This window comes from Cololabis saira, chromosome 17 (assembly GCF_033807715.1).
Source record: "Cololabis saira isolate AMF1-May2022 chromosome 17, fColSai1.1, whole genome shotgun sequence".
Lineage (NCBI taxonomy): Eukaryota > Metazoa > Chordata > Actinopteri > Beloniformes > Belonidae > Cololabis > Cololabis saira.
In genome coordinates this window covers 2,208,481-2,227,664 of record NC_084603.1, presented here as the reverse complement: position 1 = coordinate 2,227,664, position 19,184 = coordinate 2,208,481, and the positions used below count along the sequence as shown (strand labels likewise).

Here is a 19,184-nt window from a genome sequence, read left to right as displayed (position 1 = left end):
GCCAGTTTCTGAAATTGAAGCCGTGATGTTTATGGATCCGATTCGTATCGATATCGTGATACTTTTCAGGGATCTGTTTTCATACAAAAGGTTCCAATTTCATCCGGATCTCTGAGTCTGTTTAATAAAAATATTGAACATTAATCTGAGAAAAATGTAAATTTACCTGGTGTTTTTATGGCAGAGATTATGGCGCATTTTCGTTACGTTCCATGACTCAGCGATTAAAGTCGTTCTCGCAGTCCGAACGATCCTCAGCAGAACTTTAACGGAGGTATTTGTTTTTGATTTCAACTACTTTGGAGACGATCCCGATGTGATTGTGATTGTAGATGTATCGTGATCGTAGGTGTATCGTGATCCCAGATGTATCGTGATCGTGGATGTATCGTGATCCTGGATGTATCGTGATCCCGGATGTATCGTGATCCCGGATGTATCGTGATCCCGGATGTATCGTGATCGTAGATGTATCGTGATCGCGGATGTATCGTGATCCCGGATGTATCGTGATCGTAGATGTATCGTGATCGCGGATGTATCGTGATCCCGGATGTATCGTAATCATAGATGTATCGTGATCCCGGATGTATCGTGATCCCGGATGTATCGTGATCCCGGATGTATCGTGATCCCGGATGTATCGTGATCGTAGATGTATCGTGATCGTAGGTGTATCGTGATCCCAGATGTATCGTGATCCCGGATGTATCGTGATCCCAGATGTATCGTGATCGTAGATGTATCGTGATCCCGGATGTATCGTGATCCCGGATGTATCGTGATCGTAGGTGTATCGTGATCCCAGATGTATCGTGATCCCGGATGTATCGTGATCGTAGATGTATCGTGATCGTAGATGTATCGTGATCGCGGATATATCGTGATCCCGGATGTATCGTGATCGTAGATGTATCGTGATCGTAGATGTATCGTGATCGTAGATGTATCGTGATCGCGGATATATCGTAATCATAGATGTATCGTGATCCCGGATGTATCGTGATCCCGGATGTATCGTGATCCCGGATGTATCGTGATCCCGGATGTATCGTGATCGTAGATGTATCGTGATCGTAGGTGTATCGTGATCCCAGATGTATCGTGATCCCGGATGTATCGTGATCCCGGATGTATCGTGATCGTAGGTGTATCGTGATCCCAGATGTATCGTGATCCCGGATGTATCGTGATCGTAGATGTATCGTGATCGTAGATGTATCGTGATCGTAGATGTATCGTGATCGCGGATATATCGTGATCGTAGATGTATCGTGATCGTGGATGTATCGTGATCGTAGATGTATCGTGATCGTAGATGTATCGTGATCGCGGATATATCGTGATCGTAGATGTATCGTGATCATAGATGTATCGTGATCATAGATGTATCGTGATCCCGGATGTATCGTGATCCCGGATGTATCGTGATCATGGATGTATCGTGATCCCCGATGTATCGTGATCCCGGAAGTATCGTGATCGTAGATGTATCGTGATCGTGGATGTATCGTGATCGTGGATGTATCGTGATCCTGGATGTATCGTGATCCCGATTGTGTCGTGATCCCGGATGTATGGTGATCGCGGATGTATCGTGATCCCGATTGTGTCGTGATCCCGGATGTATGGTGATCGCGGATGTATCGTGATCGTAGATGTATTGTGATCCCGGATGTATCGTGATCCCGGATGTATCGTGATCGCGGATGTATCGTGACCACGGATGTATCGTGATCCCCGATGTATCGTGATCGCGGATGTATCGTGATCCCTGATGTATCGGGATCCCGGATGTATCGTGATCCCGGATGTATCGTGATCGTAGATGTATCGTGATCGTGGATGTATCGTGATCGTGGATGTATCGTGATCCCGGATGTATCGTGATCCCGGATGTATCGTGATCGTAGATGTATCGTGATCCCGGATGTATTGTGATCGCGGATGTATCGTGATCCCGGATGTATCGTGATCCCGGATGTATCGTGATCGTAGATGTATCGTGATCCCGGATGTATCGTGATCGTAGATGTATCGTGATCCCGATTGTGTCGTGATCCCGGATGTATGGTGATCGCGGATGTATCGTGATCGTAGATGTATTGTGATCCCGGATGTATCGTGATCCCGGATGTATCGTGATCGCGGATGTATCGTGATCGCGGATGTATCGTGACCACGGATGTATCGTGATCCCCGATGTATCGTGATCGCGGATGTATCGTGATCCCTGATGTATCGTGATCGTGGATGTATCGTGATCGCGGATGTATCGTGATCGCGGATGTATCGTGACCACGGATGTATCGTGATCATAGATGTATCGTGATCCCCGATGTATCGTGATCGCGGATGTATTGTGATCCCGGATGTATCGTGATCCCGGATGTATCGTGATCGCGGATGTATCGTGATCGCGGATGTATCGTGATCCCGGATGTATCGTGATCCCGGATGTATCGTGATCCCGGATGTATCGTGATCGTAGATGTATCGTGATCGTGGATGTATCGTGATCGTGGATGTATCGTGATCCCGGATGTATCGTGATCCCGGATGTATCGTGATCCCGGATGTATCGTGATCGTAGATGTATCGTGATCGTGGATGTATCGTGATCGTGGATGTATCGCGGTCCCAGATGTATCGCGATCCCGGATGTATCGTGATCCCGGATGTATTGTGATCGCGGATGTATCGTGATCGTAGATGTATTGTGATCCCGGATGTATTGTGATCCCGGATGTATCGTGATCGCGGATGTATCGTGATCCCGGATGTATCGTGATCCCGGATGTATCGTGATCCTGGATGTATCGTGATCCCGATTGTGTCGTGATCCCGGATGTATTGTGATCGCGGATGTATCGTGATCGTAGATGTATTGTGATCCCGGATGTATTGTGATCCCGGATGTATCGTGATCGCGGATGTATCGTGATCCCGGATGTATCGTGATCATAGATGTATCGTGATCGGGGATGTATCGTGATCCCGGATGTATCGTGACCACGGATGTATCGTGATCCCGAACTTATCGTGATCGCGGATGTATCGTGATCGCGGATGTATCGTGATCGCGGATGTATCGTGACCACGGATGTATCGTGATCGTGGATGTATCGTGACCACGGATGTATCGTGATCCCCGATGTATCGTGATCGTAGATGTATCGTGATCGTAGATGTATCGTGATCGTAGATGTATCGTGATCGTAGATGTATCGTGATCGTGGATGTATCGTGATCGTAGATATATCGTGATCGTAGATATATCGTGATCGTAGATATATCGTGATCACAGATGTATCGTGATCGTGGATGTATCTTGATCCCAAACTTATCGCGATATGTCTCGGGAGGACGATCTTTCGGGTCGACTCACGTTTCCACAGAATCTTCAGCTTGATCAGTTTCCTGGGTTCATCCTGGACGTTTATTTCTATTTCCAACGACATCATCTGTAATTGTTACCGAGGTTTATGGGTAATCTGATATCATTCAGGGAGGCTGCTTCTAAAATGTTTCAACACATTTCTGATCCCCAGTTTCATGTTGATATTTATTTTCTCAGGGAAGGAAGTGGTGACATTCCCACCTACGACAGGGAATATTTACGACGGGTCCGTTGGAGTTTAGTGGTTAGGGGTGTGGCGTGTTGGGAAGAGTCTGAAAAACGTTGGCGGTAAAAATAAGTCGGATACTTTTGAAAACACCAGATTTGAGTCTCTCGACTTCCACGTGAGACGGTTTTAGCTGCTCTGTGTGTTCGAGGGGGAACATGTTTTCCTGCCGGGACGAGCATCTGCTGCTCCCTCACCGCAGGAAGGGGAAGCCCTGACACACACACACACACACACACACACACACACACACACACACACACACACACAAGGAAGCCGTTGAGGTTGTTTTTCGGGGCCAAGAAGGAGCAGTTTTTCTTCTTTTAATGAACCTCAGCAGGACTGAAGTGTGATCCAGGTCCGTTAGAGGACCTGCAGGTCTGGATCTGGACTCTAGTGGTCTGTAGAGGACCTGCAGGTCTGGATCTGGACCCTAGTGGTCTGTAGAGGACCTGCAGGTCTGGATCTGGACCCTAGTGGTCTGTAGAGGACCTGCAGGTCTGGATCTGGACCCTAGTGGTCTGTAGAGGACCTGCAGGTCTGGATCTGGACCCTAGTGGTCTGTAGAGGACCTGCAGGTCTGGATCTGGACCCTAGTGGTCTGTAGAGGACCTGCAGGTCTGTATCTGGACCCTAGTGGTCTGTAGAGGACCTGCAGGTCTGGATCTGGACCCTAGTGGTCTGTAGAGGATCTTGGTGTTTATCCTGCAGAAATCGGTTGGTTCTGGATCTTCTCCAGAACCACCAGCCTTTAGCATTAGATGGATGGAAGTGGACATAAACAGAACCCAGTGGGCCGGTCCGGTAAACATCTTTATTTATTAGATTTTTCAATATTTTTAAGAGAAACAACCCCACATTTATCCCATCCTCCCGGGTTCCCATATACAAAGAAGATAATAGCAATAAAACAGAATATGTAAACAAGGAAAAAAAAAGATAAAATAAAATACATATTAATAATATTAACAACAATAATGTTGATAAAATAAATAAATAGATGAATAACACATGGACGGTCAAGGGTAAAATTGAGGGTTTCCACACATCCATGTAACACTGTAAACACGACAAAACTAAATGATAAGCTACATCCTGGAAAGACAGGATGAATTCTAAGAAAGGGGACCAGGCCTTTATACATTTTTGGCGAGATTTTAATCTGTTGTATATGAGCTTCTCTAAAGGTATAAAAGATATCACATCTTCGACCCGTTCCCTTAATGTTGGGGGTTTGGACTAGATCTTTAAATCAGCTCACAGTTCTGGTTCTGTTTCTGTGTTCAGACCAGTTCCCCATCTCTTCTATTCGTGGGAATCTGTGTTCGGGTCATCCGTGTCCTTCCCTCCTTCCTGTTCATATCTGACCCGGCGCCACCTCGCCCTCGGACTTCCAGCAGGTCCAGCTCGATACCAGAGGCGGCGCCGCCGAAGGCCGTCCAGCACGGCTGCCATTGTCCTGCAGAGAACTGTCCCCAGGTCCAGTGTTAGTGTTAGTGTTTGTGTTTGCGACGCCGCGGCGGTTCTTATCGGCTCTGTTTGTGCGTCTCGGCCCGGCTTCCTCCCCGAGGTCGGACCCAGGTCACCCGCCGGGGTCGTGACCCGCCGCCGGGTCGTCACGAGGACGCTGGGAGACGCCGCCACCAGCCAGTCTCATGAATTACACGGCGATGATGAAGTCGTTCACGGTCTGGGAGAGAAGCAGGAATTTCTACACCTAAATACAGCCGTAACGGACCAAAGTGGGTCATGACGTGCTTGAGATGGAGCTCTTGGTTTATTTATGTCCGTAGTTGCGACATTGTCTCATAATAGTATCTAATAAAAACATATAAACAGTAAAAAGTAAAGGTCCGACTGCAGAGCCCTGTGGGACACCATGACCTGGTTCTGATTCGGTTTAAGTTATAACTTTTATTTGACCTGTTTTATTGTCCATTATATGATGGAGCCAGGCAGCTTTTATTTCAGAAAATGCAAGATTGTAAACCTGAGTTGTTTTGGACTGAGGATGAAGTTGGAATGGTTTTTTCGGCTGTTTTTATGGCGGAGTCAAATATAAATGGAGATTACGGCGCAAATCGTAATCAGGCCCCATGACTCAGCGATTAAAGTCGTTCTCACAGTACGAACGATCTTCAGGAGAACTTTAACGGAGGTGTTGGTTTTCTATTTCAACCACTTGTCAGAAATACAACAAGCGATCGGAGACGATCCCAATGTATCGTGACCACGGATGTATCGTGATTGCGATATGAATTGGGAGGACCATCTTTCGGGCCGACGCACATTTATGAAGAATCTTGGGATGATCAGTTTCCTGGGTTTATCCTCAGCGTTTATTTCTATAGAGGGTCTGCATTGACGTCACTTCCCCATTGGACCAGGCCCTTTTACTCGCACTGAGTGGCAAAAATGGCTGCAACTAGTGGAGAAGACGGGATAACAGCCGATTATGGATTATGGTACAGTTACCAAGAACCAGTGGTCCATGGACATTAATATTTGGTACAGTTACCAAGAACCAGTGGTCCATGGACATTAATATTTGGTACAGTTACCAAGAACCAGTGGTCCATGGACATTAATATTTGGTACAGTTACCAAGAACCAGTGGTCCATGGACATTAATATTTGGTACAGTTACCAAGAACCAGTGGTCCATGGACATTAATATTTGGTACACTTACCAAGAACCAGTGGTCCATGGACATTAATATTTGGTACAGTTACCAAGAACCAGTGGTCCATGGACATTAATATTTGGTACAGTTACCCCAAGAACCAGTGGTTCATGGACATTAATATTTGGTACAGTTACCAAGAACCAGTGGTCCATGGACATTAATATTTGGTACAGTTACCAAGAACCAGTGGTCCATGGACATTAATATTTGGTACAGTTACCAAGAACCAGTGGTCCATGGACATTAATATTTGGTACAGTTACCAAGAACCAGTGGTCCATGGACATTAATATTTGGTACAGTTACCAAGAACCAGTGGTCCATGGACATTAATATTTGGTACAGTACCAAGAACCAGTGGTCCATGGACATTAATATTTGGTACAGTTACCAAGAACCAGTGGTCCATGGACATTAATATTTGGTACAGTTACCAAGAACCAGTGGTCCATGGACATTAATATTTGGTACAGTTACCAAGAACCAGTGGTCCATGGACATGAATATTTGGTACAGTTACCAAGAACCAGAGGTCCATGGACATTAATATTTGGTACAGTTACCAAGAACCAGTGGTCCATGGACATTAATATTTGGTACAGTTACCAAGAACCAGTGGTCCATGGACATTAATATTTGGTACAGTTACCAAGAACCAGTGGTCCATGGACATTAATATTTGGTACAGTTACCAAGAACCAGTGGTCCATGGACATTAATATTTGGTACAGTTACCAAGAACCAGTGGTCCATGGACATTAATATTTGGTACAGTACCAAGAACCAGTGGTCCATGGACATTAATATTTGGTACAGTTACCAAGAACCAGTGGTCCATGGACATTAATATTTGGTACAGTTACCAAGAACCAGTGGTCCATGGACATTAATATTTGGTACAGTTACCAAGAACCAGTGGTCCATGGACATGAATATTTGGTACAGTTACCAAGAACCAGAGGTCCATGGACATTAATATTTGGTACAGTTACCAAGAACCAGTGGTCCATGGACATTAATATTTGGTACAGTACCAAGAACCAGTGGTCCATGGACATTAATATTTGGTACAGTTACCAAGAACCAGTGGTCCATGGACATTAATATTTGGTACAGTTACCAAGAACCAGTGGTCCATGGACATTAATATTTGGTACAGTTACCAAGAACCAGTGGTCCATGGACATGAATATTTGGTACAGTTACCAAGAACCAGAGGTCCATGGACATTAATATTTGGTACAGTTACCAAGAACCAGTGGTCCATGGACATTAATATTTGGTACAGTTACCAAGAACCAGTGGTCCATGGACATTAATATTTGGTACAGTTACCAAGAACCAGTGGTCCATGGACATTAATATTTGGCCACGAATCCAGTTTCCTGATATTTATATGTACTTAATTTCTACGCCGGGGAAATACACGAAGCAAAGCTTGAAGGCATACAAAAGTCCTGACGCTTGGTCCGACTTCAAGGCAGGATTTGTTGTAGAAATTAAAGTGATGAGGACACCGAACTTTATGATTTGACCGTTTAACGTTAACTACCCAAAAATCCAACATTACCTGATACAAAATGGGAACCACAAATCCATGTTTCGGTGTCTGGAATCCAGTTGTTTCTGTGAATTGCAGCGATCCATTTGTCTCTCTTAAGCTTATTTTTCGGCAGTCTGTAAAACTATAACTCTGATTTCTTGCTAAATCTATGAGTTCAGTCGATTGCACAACAGCTCTTTCCCATTTTAGATGTTTTCCAGTTGCTCAAAGTGAAAGTTTACGCCGACACTCAGTCTTTCTGACACTCAGTCTTTCTGCCACTCAGTCTTTCTGCCACTCAGTCTTTCTCACACTCAGTGGGCAAAACTCTCTATGAAGTCGCATCAGTGACGTCATGTGCATTCCCTTTATTCCCCATGACATCATCTGTAATTGTTACCGAGGTTTTTGAGGCCTCCAGCGGTGCACGGCAGGTGTCTTAGCTCCTCTGAAGTTCCAGGTTTGTCCTCGTCAGACGCAGGAAACCTCTCGCACGTAGGTCGGCCATCCAGGAACAATGTGTGGATGCTGGACGGCCGGAAACATCCGGATACTCCACCTTCCCCCCGACTGACCTCTTTATCTCTGTGTTTCTCTGCAGATGAGCGCGAGGCGGTGCAGAAGAAGACCTTCACCAAATGGGTGAACTCCCACCTGTCCCGGGTGTCCTGCCGGATCACAGACCTGTACATGGACCTGCGGGACGGACGCAGCCTCATCAAGCTGCTGGAGGTTCTGTCGGGGGAGCGGCTGGTGGGTCGCCCTGCCGGGCTCTTATTCTGAAAGGGTCCCGCCCCGCCGGGCTTTTATTCTGAAAGGGGTCCCGCCCCGCCGGGCTTTTATTCTGAAAGGGGTCCCGCCCCGCCCTCTGTGCTTTTATTCTGAAAGGGGTCCCGCCCCGCCCTCTGTGCTTTTATTCTGAAAGGGGTCCCGCCCCACCGGGCTTTTATTCTGAAAGGGTCCAGATGTTTGGACCTTTTTTTTCAAAAGTTCTGACAGAAGAAAACTTGTTCATCTTGTCACTGACAACGGTTACATGATGTTTTTTTTTAATTCTGAATGATTTATTTCAAATTAAATCAGAATTAAAGTATTTTCCTTGCAGTTTACATGGAAATAGTAATTCTGAATTGAGGTTTCCATGGAAACACGTTTGATGGTCTTTCTCCAATTCCTCTCCAGGTCTGGGGGTTGGGAAGGTTCTGATTGGATAGGGGGGGGACCGGAAGTTAAACTACCGGGAGAAAAACTAACAAAAGCTCACAATGTTTATGTTTCCTGTTTCCATGTGTTCTTTTAATGATTTCTATTTATTAAATAAATGGTCTCTGCTCTTGACCAGCGTTTACTGCTGCTGCATCTTGAAACTTTGTTTGGAAAACCAGCCCAGTGGAATATAAGATCATGGAGACAGACGGGCGAGGGAACGAGCAGAAAGAAAGACCGGATTTATTTAAAGAGGAATGAGTGTAAACATGATCTGGAATTATTCTATTCAGATTTAAAATCAGAATAAACCAGCCACTTACTTTGGAATTAAGTTTAATTCGGAATGGCCATTTTCATTCAGAATTAGGTGTTTACATGGTCATTTTATGGATTTAATTTTAATTCTGAATTAGACAACTTAGACAATTATGAATTGGACAAAAGACGACTTGTTCTCCGGAGTGTTTTTTCTGTCATCCCGCCGTCGCCGCGGCAACGGAGCTCCCCTCCATATCACATGCAGACGCATCGGAACTCCCCACCGCCGTCTTGTGACTTCTTCTTCTTCTTCTTCTTCTTCTTCTTCTTCTTCTTCTTCTTCTTCTTCTTCTTCTTCTTCTTCTTCTTCTTCTTCTTCTTCTTCTTCTTCTTCTTCTTCTTCTTCTTCTTCTCTCTTCTCTCTTCTCTCTTCTTCTTCTTCTTCTTCTTCTTCTTCTTCTTCTTTTTCTTCTTCTTCTCTGTTCCAGTCGTCTTCTTGGCCGGCGTTTCGGCTCTGATCCGGTTTCCGTCGTCCGGCCTTTTCTCCGGCTGTCTAACACACGGCGGGAGGAAAGGCAGCAGGACTCCGTCCTCCCAACCCGAGTCGTTTCCAGCTGATCCGTGGCCAGCGGGGGGGGGTTTCAGCAGCGCGGGGGGGGGGGGGGGGGGTTCGGTGGCGTTGGGGTGTCGGGGTTGTGAAAGGACTCGTTGAGAAACGCCGAGGCCTGAATGAAGCCAACACGCCTCCAGCAGCCCAGGAATCTGGAGCTGCTGTTTCTGCAGAGGAGTCGATCCTTCCTTTATTCTGAAACTGCAACTGTTGTTGTTGTTGTTGTTGTTGTTATTACTGTTTATGACGTGCTGGCAGGAAACATCCAGCTTGCAGATCCAACAAGCTGATTCAGATGTTTCCTGACTGTTTTGGAAGAAATCTCACTTTAGGTTCTTGAGGGGCTCGCTTTTGCTATAAGATATGAATACATTTATTAGCAAACAAGCAGAACACACAAAAAGACTCACACACAATTGCCCTTTCGCTAGGATAACTCTGTGTCAAGTTATCCCCCCCAAATGACAAAACAACAGACAATTACATAGGGGCTAGGCATTGTACCTCTTACCTTAACACAGAAGGACTGGAGAGCCGGAACAGTCCAGGCAGAGCAGCGATAAAAACCCCGGCTGGGCGTCCGTGCACTAGACCCACAGCTGACTCTGATCCGGATTTCCGGCTCTCGCGTCTTTATACCTTTTTCGCGGAGGGGGTTGCCCCTTCAACCCCCGCCTGCCAGTTCTCACGCTAAGTCTAAGTCTTGGTTCACACGGGAGCCAAGCGCCTCTCTCACAGTTACATTAAACAACAGGTGGATAGCTGATATGACTGTTTTGAGAATCAAGGACATTTCAGGACACAAAACTTATTTTTTCTCCCTTCACTGACGGACGTTATTGGGGTCTCACTTGGTTGTTGATCTTCTTTCCCACAATGCTTCACTTCGGTCCTGAGTTCAAAGACAGTTCTTTTAGACGCCCTTTTTTCTTCGTACATGTTTTAACGTCCACCTCATGTCAGTCCCAGTTAGCCATTGAAGCTACGACACTAGTTAGTTATGTCGACGACGATGGGTATTACTTTTCTCCGTCAAGAGTGTTACCGTGGCAACGCTAGACGCCAAAAAGCGCAACAAATGGCTGCATTCATTCGTAATTTGCTTAGCGGTTCTTTATCGGGACACTTCAGACTACGACACATTGAAGGCTCGTTACGCTAGCTATTACGGTTCTTGAGATATTCAAATGTTTTGATAATTCTAATGCTAACGATTGACGTGCTGGTTTTGGAGAGTTGTTGCTTGGCAACATGTAATTGTAAAGACGTCATTCAAACATTAGAAGACCTGGGACGCTTCGGACTACGACACATTGAAGCCTTATGGTGCTAGCTATTATGGTTCTTGGGTAACAGGTTACCTGACGTAGAAGCCCCCATTCATTCCTATGGGATGTTGTTAACGTGGCGACGCAAATCCTATTAATTCCTACGGGGAGCAAAGGAATGATTGCAGTACAACCAGAACCAGAACCACCTAGAGCTGGGTATCGATTCAAATGTCAAAAATTGATTCGATTCCGATTCTTAAGATTCAGAATCGATTATCACCATTCGATTCGATCCGATTCGATTCAATATTGTTTTGGGTTAGTGTTACCTGGATTATATGACTGTAAAATAACTATTGCAATAATCATTTCACAATAATTATTGTGAAATAACTAAGAAATAAATAACTCAAATAGGCATTTCAATATCCATTTAAAGTGCAAAAAAAGAAAGAAATTGCAACAGCTCAAGCAGTAAATAAATTATTTTAGCTTGTCTGATTTATTCTGTCACCAGACACAGCTGGACATGAAGCACCGGCATTTTTCAGGTGTTTCATGACAAACCGTGTCCGATAACAGAGAAACCAAACAAGCTCTAGTAAATATAGATGATATGAACTTATATGAATTTAAGCTGAAATGTCCAGCATTTTCTCTAAAGAAAAGTTCATTTAGTTCAGGAGTTTTCAAAACTACTGGGATTAGAGTTCACCAGGCAAAAATTTAATGATGAAAAAAAAAAAATTAATAAAAAAAATTTAAAAAATCGATCTTTAGACATACAAATTCAACACAGGCCTAGAACCACCCCAACCAGACAACCAGATCTCAGATGGTTCTGAAATTGTTCTGTGACCAATTCCAGCTCCTCTAAGTCGACTGCTGATGTCTGTCCTCGTGATTATTGTGTGAATGCGTCCCAGTGTTGGAGTGACAGACGAACACGTCGGCCCTGAACGCGCCGCGACCCGCTAATGAGCCGTTGATAGCAGGACAACAAAGCCGCTGTTGTCGCCTCGACTAACGGATTAGTCGAGGCGACATGTGACTAACGCGGCGTGGAGATTGATGGAGTCGAACCGGCAGCCTCCGGCGTGATGAGACCAGCTGATGATCCGGATCCATCCAGATCAATCCTTGTCGGTGAAATAAAATGAAATAAGTGAAATAAATAAATAAATCGTAAATCGTTTATCGTAGAGACGTCATTCAAACGTTTGAAGACTCGGGACACGTCGGAGTATGACAGATTCAAGCCTCATCATGCTAACTATTACGGTTCTTGAGATATTTAAATGTTTTGATAATTCCAATGCTTACGATTGACGTGCTGATTTTGGAGGGTTGTTGCTCTGCAACGCGTTATCGTAGAGACATCATTCAAATGTTCGAAGACCTGGGACACTACGGACTACGACATATTGAAGCCTCGTTGCACTAGCTATTACGGTTCTTGAGATATTGAGGGAAGCGTAACGGGTTACACGACGAAGAAGCCCCCATTCATTCCAATGGGACGTTGTTACGATGGTGATTACTTTTCTCCGTCAAGAGTGTTACCGTGGCAACGCTAGATGCCAAAAATCGGAACAAATGGCCGCATTCATTCCTTATTTGCTCAGCCGTACTTTTGTAGAGACGTCATTCAACCGTTTGAAGACTCGGGACACGTCGGAATACGACATTCCTTCACAGAAACACAACGTTCCATCAATTTGGTCCTGAATCTTGGTTTTTTAAAGATCTCTGTTTCCGGTCTCACCCCCCTCCGTCTCTGTTCCAGCCCAAACCCACCAAGGGCCGGATGAGGATCCACTGCCTGGAGAACGTGGACAAGGCGCTGCAGTTCCTGAAGGAGCAGAAGGTTCACCTGGAGAACATGGGGTCGCACGACATCGTGGACGGGAACCACCGGCTCACGCTGGGCCTGATCTGGACCATCATCCTGCGCTTCCAGGTGAGACGCCGCCGGGGGGACACCGTGACATCACTGTGACATCACCGTGACGTCACCGGGGGGGACAGTTGGTGAAATGAGGAAAGGATTTAGCGTTTATGCTATGAGGTATGAGCTTTGAGGATTAAAGAAGTCCGTAAATTCTCGGTTGGGGGGGCCGACGGTTTCAGTCGCTGCTGGAGTTCGGGCTCGGTGAACCTGCCGCGGTTCGGCCCGCCGGACTCGGCGGACTTGGGCGAATGAAGGTGGGGCATTGAGGGACGTGACGGATTTGATCCTTGGAGGAATGTCCGTAGAAACCAGGAGGGTTTTAGAGGAAATGAGCATGAGACAGATGAGACATTCAGGTCTGGAGAGGAGGTCTAGAGAGGTCTAGAGAGGTCTAGAGAGGTCTAGGGAGGTTTAGAGAGGTCTAGAGAGGTCTAGAGAGGTCTAGGGAGGTCTAGGGAGGTTTGGGGAGGAGGTTTTGGGACAAAGTCTTGGGTGGAGGTGTAGGGAGAAGGTTTAGGCAGGAGGTCTGTGGAGGTTTTGGGAGGAGTTTTTGGAGGAGGTCTAGGGAGGGCGTTTGGGGACAAGGTCTGGGAAGTGATCTGAGGAGGTTTTAGGAGGAGGTCTAGGGAGGTTTGGAGAGAAGGTTTTGGGGGGAGGTCTAGAGAGGAGGTGTAGGGAGGAAGTTTTGGGAGGAGGTTTGGGGAATAGGTCTGTTAAGAAGGTTTGGGGAGTTTTGGAGAAGGAGGTCTGGGAAAGAGGTCTAGGGAGAAGGTCTGGGGAGGTTTTGGGAGGAGGTTTGGGGAAAAGGTTTTAGGAAGAGGTCTAGGGAGGTTTGGGGACAAGGTCTAGAGAGGAGGTTGGGGAGGAGTTTTTGATAAGAGGTTTGGGGAGGATGTTTAGGGAGGAGGTCTAGAGAGGAGATTTTAGGAATAGCTTTGGGGAGGAGGTCTAAGGAGGAGTTTTGGGGAGGAAGTCTTTGGAGGTTTGGAGAGGTCTAGGGAGGAGGTCTGGACTTTCCCCCTACAGGTTAAAGTTCTCCTTCCTCCGTCGTCAACGCAGTGTCGCGTTAGCGCTCGGTGGGCGGGGCTTCAGACCTTCAGGACCAATCAAATCTCTTCCTGCTTCACAAACCTCAACTCTGCGTCTCTGTGTTCCAGATCCAGGACATCAGCGTGGAGACGGAGGACAACAAGGAGAAGAAGTCGGCCAAGGACGCCCTGCTGCTCTGGTGCCAGATGAAGACGGCCGGGTGTGTTTTCCCATCAGCCACCTGTCTCCTCCCGCGATTTAGTGGAGCATTTCAAAATAAAAGTCTTAATGTGACGTTAGAAAGTTTTTATATATTTTATATACCTTAACATTCGGCTTTACAAAATAAAAGTCTTAGAATAGATTCAGTTTTGCGTTAAAAACGAGGGTTCTGATATAATTTCATCTTGTATTATAAATGTAAACCAATACATTTAATCTATCATTTACAAAATAAAAGTCTTCTGATAGGATTTAGTGTGATGTTGGAAAGTTTTGATATATTTAATTTGCCTTTACAAAATAAAAGTCTTAAAATAAATTAAGTTTTGAGTTAAAAACAAAAGGTTCTGATATAATTTCATGTTGTATTATAAAATAAATGTAAACTAAAATATTTGAATGTATCATTACAAGATAAAAGTATTTTAATAGAATTAGAATTGTCTTTACAAGCTAAGTCTGTAAATATGTTTAATGCAGCCTTATTAAACAGGATGGTTTTTCAAAATAAAAGCAGCCTGATACGATTTATGGTGACATCAGAAAAAGTCCTTTAATATAATTATGTGTGTGGGATTCCAAAAAAGATCTTATTTTATTAATGTAAACATAAATTTGTATTATTTAACATGAAATTGGAATAATTAAATTCAGTATAACAAAATAAAGATCTTCTGAAATAAATGGGTCCTTAAAACATCAAGATAGTAACATTCTGATTTATTTCTGTATGACATCTTTGTTTCTACAAAGACACGTTTGTTTAATGACTTAAGTATAATTAACTTATATTGTTTGTGTAAACGGCATGTTAGAAGAGGAAAAGCTTTAATCTGGTTAAATCATTAAAACAAAGTGGTTTTCTTCTTCTGCAAACGCTGCACTTTCCTATTTCCAATAAACATGCAAGAAGACGAGTCTGCAGGAACACTGAAGTGTTGTTTAGCTGCATTTATTAGTGTGTTTACTCCTTAAATGAGTGTTTATATTTACAGAAGTGTGTAGAAGGAAGTGATGTCATGTGTAGAAACGGCAGAGTGAAGCTGACGAGCTGCTTCTCCTTTTCCAGATATCCCAACGTCAACATCCACAACTTCTCCACCAGCTGGAGGGACGGCATGGCCTTCAACGCCATCCTGCACAAGCACAGGTACGACTGCAGCAACACGCCCTAAACACGCCTCAAACACGCCCTAAACACGCCCTAAACACGCCTCAAACACGCTTAAAACACGCTTAAAACACGCTGCAGACACACTTCAGGGACGGCATGGCCTTCAACGCCATCCTGCACAAGCACAGGTACGACTGCAGCAACACGCCCTAAATACGCCCTAAACACGCCCTAAACACGCCCTAAACACGCCTCAAACACGCTTAAAACACGCTGCAGACACACTTCAGGGACGGCATGGCCTTCAACGCCATCCTGCACAAGCACAGGTACGACTGCAGCAACACGCCCTAAATACGCCCTAAACACGCCCTAAACACGCCCTAAACACGCCTCAAACACGCTTAAAACACGCTGCAGACACACTTCAGGGACGGCATGGCCTTCAACGCCATCCTGCACAAGCACAGGTACGACTGCAGCAACACGCCCTAAACACGCCTCAAACACGCCCTAAACACGCCCTAAACACGCCTCAAACACGCTTAAAACACGCTTAAAACACGCTTAAAACACGCTGCAGACACACTTCAGGGACGGCATGGCCTTCAACGCCATCCTGCACAAGCACAGGTACGACTGCAGCAACACGCCCTAAATACGCCCTAAACACGCCCTAAACACGCCCTAAACACGCCTCAAACACGCTTAAAACACGCTGCAGACACACTTCAGGGACGGCATGGCCTTCAACGCCATCCTGCACAAGCACAGGTACGACTGCAGCAACACGCCCTAAACACGCCTCAAACACGCCCTAAACACGCCCTAAACACGCCTCAAACACGCTTAAAACACGCTTAAAACACGCTGCAGACACACTTCAGGGACGGCATGGCCTTCAACGCCATCCTGCACAAGCACAGGTACAACTGCAGCAACACGCCCTAAACACGCCCTAAACACGCCTCAAACACGCTTAAAACACGCTTCAGGGACGGCATGGCCTTCAACGCCATCCTGCACAAGCACAGGTACAACTGCAGCAACACGCCCTAAACACGCCCTAAACACGCCCTAAACACGCCTCAAACACGCTTAAAACACGCTGCAGACACACTTCAGGGACGGCATGGCCTTCAACGCCATCCTGCACAAGCACAGGTACGACTGCAGCAGCAACACGCCCTAAATACGCCCCAGAAACACGCCCTAAACACGCTTAAAACACGCCTCAAACACGCTTCAGACACACCTCCAACACGCCCTAAACACGCCCTAAAACATGCTTAAAACACGCCCTAAACACGCCTCAAACACGCTTCAGACACACTTCAGGGACGGCATGGCCTTCAACGCCATCCTGCACAAGCACAGGTACGACTGCTGCAACACGCCCTTAACACGCCCTAAACACGCCCTAAACACGCCTAAAACACGCTTAAAACACGCTTCAGACACACTTCAGGGACGGCATGGCCTTCAACGCCATCCTGCACAAGCACAGGTACGACTGCTGCAACACGCCCTAAATACGCCCTAAACACGCCCTAAACACGCCCTAAACACGCTTAAAACACGCTTAAAACACGCTTAAAACACGCTGCAGACACACTTCAGGGACGGCATGGCCTTCAACGCCATCCTGCACAAGCACAGGTACGACTGCAGCAGCAACACGCCCTAAATACGCCCCAGAAACACGCCCTAAACACGCTTAAAACACGCCTCAAACACGCTTCAGACACACCTCCAACACGCCCTAAACACGCCCTAAAACATGCTTAAAACACGCCCTAAACACGCCTCAAACACGCTTCAGACACACTTCAGGGACGGCATGGCCTTCAACGCCATCCTGCACAAGCACAGGTACGACTGCTGCAACACGCCCTAAACACGCCTCAAACATGCCCTAAACACGCCTAAAACACGCCTGAAACACGTGTGAAACATGTCTCAAACACACTTCAGGCCACATTTACACATTTTTACAAAATCTGATATTTCCCCCTCTACGTTTATAAAAATCCCATCATTTCCAGGAACCTGCATAAATATCTGTTAAGGTGCTATGAGCAGTCAAACCTACAGGGGGCAGTGTAACGAGAAGATAAAGTCATGCTAGCCAATCAGAATCCTGGAAACAAACATCAACAAATGAGTAACTTCCAGTTACTTCCAAGATGAACCAGAGTCTTTGGTTTGGAGTGACAGAGAAGTGGAGTTACTTTTAAGTGTGACGTTAGAATATAAAACAGGTAAAATACAAGAAAATATTGACGGTTACAAACTAATTGTAACCACAGGTGTCACACATGACGCTGGTGACGTTTCTGTCTCATAATGTGACGTTCTGAAGCCTAAATGTCAGTTTCTCTCCGTTTACAAGCAAACCTGAAGAAGGAGGTTTTGCAAATCTCCACTTTGGACGGAGTTTTCAGAAATGATGGTTTTTGGAGACTTTGAGCTTCGTTTTCGTGTAAACGAACGAACAAAACGCATGAAAACACCACAGTTTTTGCTACGTGGAAACGGGGCCTCAGTTATGTCTGAAACAAGCTTTGCTGCTGGGGAGTTTCAGGTTATTTCTGATAAAAACCTGCTGGATTTGTTTCTTTAAATTGTTTCAGACGTTCAACATGTGTTTGAAAAGAAACATCAGGAATCTCTTCGTGGGCGACTGTGGTTTCGTGTCTCTTGTCGTTGATGTCGACGCAGCTTTTTACTGTTTTACGGCTGTAAACTCTTTACTTCGGTGTGTTTCCAGACCCGACCTGATTGACTTTGATAAGCTGAAGAAATCCAACGCTCACCACAACCTGCAGAACGCTTTTAACCTGGCGGAGCAGCACCTGGGCCTGACCAAGCTGCTGGACGCTGAGGGTGAGGTCCCCACACACACACATAAACACACACACACACACACACACACACACGCGCACACGCACACGCACACGCACACGCACACGCACACACACACACACACACACACACCAAGCTGCTGGACCTGAACTGAAAACTGCTGTTCACAAACGCTCTCCATCCAACCTCACTGAGCTCCAGCTGTTTTGCAAGGAGGAATGGGCAAACATTTCAGTCTTTCGATGTGCAAAACTGATAGAGACAAACCCCAAGCGACTTGCCGCTGTAATCGCAGCAAAAGGTGGCGCTACAAAGTATTAACTTAAAGGGGCTGAATAATTTTGCACGCCCAATTTTTCAGTTTTTTATTTGTTAAAAAAGTTTGAAATATCCAATAAATTTCGTTCCACTTCATGATTGTGTCGCACTTGTTGTTGATTCTTCACAAAAAGTTACAGTTCTATATCTTTATGTTTGAACCCTGAAATGTGGCAATATATATATATATATATATATATATATATATATATATATATATATATATATACACACACACACACTCACACCTCTTCACCCCTCCGTCTCCGCAGACATCAGCGTGGATCACCCCGATGAGAAGTCCATCATCACCTACGTCGTCACCTACTACCACTACTTCTCCAAGATGAAGGCGCTGAAGGTGGAGGGCAAGAGGATCGGCAAGAGGATCGGCAAGGTGGGAAAACGAGACGCAACGAACATGCTGGTCATGTGACGATAACGATAATTAAATATATAATGCAATATCGTTAGGGCTGCA

At 45.6% G+C, this 19,184-nt stretch overlaps 1 protein-coding gene across 1 annotated transcript in view; it reads left to right on the top strand.

Annotated features, from left to right (window-relative positions):
• Positions 1 to 19,184, top strand: part of LOC133463279 (spectrin beta chain, non-erythrocytic 1-like) — a 123,271-nt gene that overhangs the window by 53,758 nt on the left and 50,329 nt on the right. The window contains 6 exon segments of the mRNA XM_061744734.1: positions 8,458 to 8,609; positions 12,991 to 13,164; positions 14,313 to 14,404; positions 15,476 to 15,556; positions 18,291 to 18,406; positions 18,976 to 19,100. Of these exon segments, the coding sequence (XP_061600718.1) occupies positions 8,458 to 8,609; positions 12,991 to 13,164; positions 14,313 to 14,404; positions 15,476 to 15,556; positions 18,291 to 18,406; positions 18,976 to 19,100 (740 nt within the window).